This window comes from Myotis brandtii, unplaced genomic scaffold (assembly GCF_000412655.1).
Source record: "Myotis brandtii unplaced genomic scaffold, ASM41265v1 scaffold378, whole genome shotgun sequence".
NCBI classification, from domain to species: Eukaryota; Metazoa; Chordata; class Mammalia; order Chiroptera; family Vespertilionidae; genus Myotis; species Myotis brandtii.
In genome coordinates, this window is record NW_005364521.1 from 972,592 (window position 1) to 975,521 (window position 2,930).

The 2,930-nt window shown below is 51.6% G+C and overlaps 1 protein-coding gene across 2 annotated transcripts in view; it reads left to right on the forward strand.

Annotated features, from left to right (window-relative positions):
* LMCD1 (LIM and cysteine-rich domains 1) overlaps positions 1 to 1,926 on the forward strand; it is a 62,129-nt gene extending 60,203 nt beyond the window's left edge. For both annotated transcript variants that reach the window (XM_014544689.1, XM_005872363.2), the window contains exons 6-7: positions 1 to 60; positions 1,265 to 1,926. In XM_014544689.1, coding sequence (XP_014400175.1) covers positions 1 to 60; positions 1,265 to 1,423 — 219 coding nt within the window. In that variant the 3' untranslated portion in view covers positions 1,424 to 1,926. The remainder of the gene's footprint in view (positions 61 to 1,264) is intronic.
* The last annotated feature ends 1,004 nt before the right edge of the window (positions 1,927 to 2,930 follow it).

Consider the following 2,930-nt stretch of genomic DNA (forward strand, 5'->3'; position numbering starts at 1 on the left):
CCCTGGTGCGGCCGCCACTACTGCGAGAGCGTGCGGCCCCGCTGCTCCGGCTGCGATGAGGTGAGAGCGAGTGTGGCTGCGCGGCGTGGGGCACCCCTGCAATCGCGGGGGAGGACCCAGAGGCCAAGGAGCGTGTGACTTCACTGGAGATGTGACCCACAGAGAGCAAAACTGAGGCTCAGGCCGCACTCCATGCTCTCTGCCTGCTTCGCATCTGGAAAACGGGGCCAGTATTACTTTGCACCCCTAGGGTTGCTGGGATGGGTCAGACGCAGAGTGCCTGTCCGGCCTTGGCCTTGGCCCTTAGTAGGTGCTCAGAAGGACATGCCAGGGGCTGTTAAGGGGAGGCAGGTACCCGGCTCTGCATCTAGTACTTGTGTGGTTACCCAGCTCCTGGGCCTCAGATTTCTCCCTTATAAAATGGGCAGGACAACAGTGCCCATGCCATGTTGCTATGAAGGTACATGAGATACTGAGTTAAAATGCTTGGCATGGGCCTGGCCGAGTAACTAATAAATGGGGGCTGCTGTTAGTCTTAGGATAAAGGAATATAATGTGATATAACAATACAACGTTAATATAATATAATACAGTAGCTAGAGATGTTATGAGAGGGGTTCGACGCTCCAATATAGGTTAAGGCTAGAGGAACGCTAAGGTATATTAATAATGACAATAATAACTACTGTCATCATGCCTATGGTGACAGGAAACTCACTACCTTTATCGTTAGGTTGTCCTCACCGGGGTATTTAATATTATCTTAGAACAGCGGTTCTCAACCTGTGGGTCATGACCCTTTGGCGGTCGAACGACCCTTTCACAGGGGTCGCCTAAGACCATCCTTCATATCAGATATTTACATTACGATTCATAACAGTAGCAACATTACAGTTATGAAGTCGCAATGAAAATAATTTTATGGTTGGGTCACAACATGAGGAACTGTATTTAAAGGGCCAGAAGGTTGAGAACCACTGTCTTAGAGCGTAACTGGGGATTGCAATTGCCCCAAAGAGTGTCCCAGAGACTAGCTAAGAAAAACCTGCTGATGGCGGAGGCCTTTTCTTTCCAACCGAGAACCTACAAAGCAACCGTGACTTTCACCAAACACTGTACTCAGTGCCTCAGATTGGTGTCCGAGTTCTCCAGGGAGGCATGTCAAGGTCAAAACAAGGTCAAGGACAGGCTGAACCACCATCCTCCAACCTGCCCTCAACACACTTGTCTCTACCAGGTTCGTTTCCTCTGTTCTCCTCCCCAGATAATATTCTCGGAGGACTACCAGCGCGTGGAAGACCTGGCCTGGCACCGGAAGCACTTCGTCTGTGAGGGCTGTGAGCAGCAGCTGAGCGGCCGTGCGTACATTGTCACCCAGGGTCAGCTTCTGTGCCCGACGTGCAGCAAGTCCCGGCGCTCCTGAAGAGCTGCCCGTCCACGGCCGGGACCCACAGGCGCCCACGGAGAAGGAAAGCCAGGTGTGGGGAGGCCATCCTCAGGGTCTGACGTGACAACCAGCCGGCAACAAAACCCGCGATATTGTTTTCAGTGGGAATATATACGCACGTATATTCTAGGTTGGGTGGTGGTGGATCCTTGAGGGTCAATAGTTTCAAAGCTAGAAATGACCTGAGAAGTCTTAGGACGGAGTTTCTTTGTCTTTGTGGCTGTTATGTCCCAGCTACCAACTAGAGACTCAGCTGGCATCCTGCAAGGGACTTCCGGGAGGAGTTTCCCAGAATGCCACTCTGAGTGATGGAACCGCATAGCTGTAGAGTGCGCGTGCTTTGTGGTGAGCCTGGGAGCGCCTCCGGGAGCAGGCTGGGATCCCAACGACCGTTTGTTGCCTCCTTTCCAATGGAATTTGAATTTTAAATAAAAACTTTTTTGGCATGATAAACAGCAATAAACATTGTATGCAGTCCACACACGCCCTTATCTAATTATTGACACGGAGGCCGTGGTTTCGTGGCACCCGTTTAGCCCTTTCCCTGGATGCTGGTGCTGGCACAGGCATTGAAAGTGCCGGTGCGCCTCTTCGCCGATGGGTCTCATCTCGCTCTTTGCGGAATGTAGGTCCTTGGGGCAGGATCCCCAGCCCCCGTTTCAGGTTTCCCCAGATCCCGGATGGAAACGTGTGTCGCAACAAGCAGCCTCCTCGGAATGATGAGCTGCTCAAAGAGAAGGGACCCGACTCCCTGCACTCAGAGCCCAGCAGGTAATGGGGGGCCCTGGGTGTACGACCAGGTAGAGTGTTGGGGAGCTGCCAAACACGGCCATGGGACACGGTGACTTGTGTGGACAGACCTTGCCAACTGAACATTGAATGACCAGATACACTAGGTTCTGGAGTGCGATTTTCTCTCTTTCTCTGGCCTCTCTGAGCATGTGCAGCTTCCAAGTTAATTTCTTTTCCACCATTTCTAAGAAAAGACATCTTTTTCTACTGCAGATACAAGGCACAAAAAAGGCCTGAGTCCTAGAACTCCCAGTCCTATCTCCAGACCTTCCTTCTTTCTTAAACTTCCCATCTGTTGCCAAGTCTCTTGAATTTTATCACTCAGATTTCCCTCTCGCCATCTCTTATCTGCAGTCCCTCCTTCGTGTGCTTTGCAAGTTTGGCCAAAGCTACGTCAATACCCTCCTAAGTTGGTTTTTGCTTCCACCTCCTCTGCAGCCACTCGGTTTCCTGCTTTTTCACGTCTGTCTCCTCAGAGAGAAGCTGTGAGTCCCGTCCTCCCTGCCCACTCTCCTGGCTCCCCAGCGCCTCTCAAGTTAAGAACTACGTGCTCACCCTGACGTTTGAATCGTTCCAAAACTTGGCTGGTCTTTCTGGTCTTATGACATCGGAAACTCCCTTTGATCAAGCTCCCCCACCATGCTTCTGCTAGCTCTGAGCTGGTTATGTGAAGACCAGTTCCTTCTGCTGA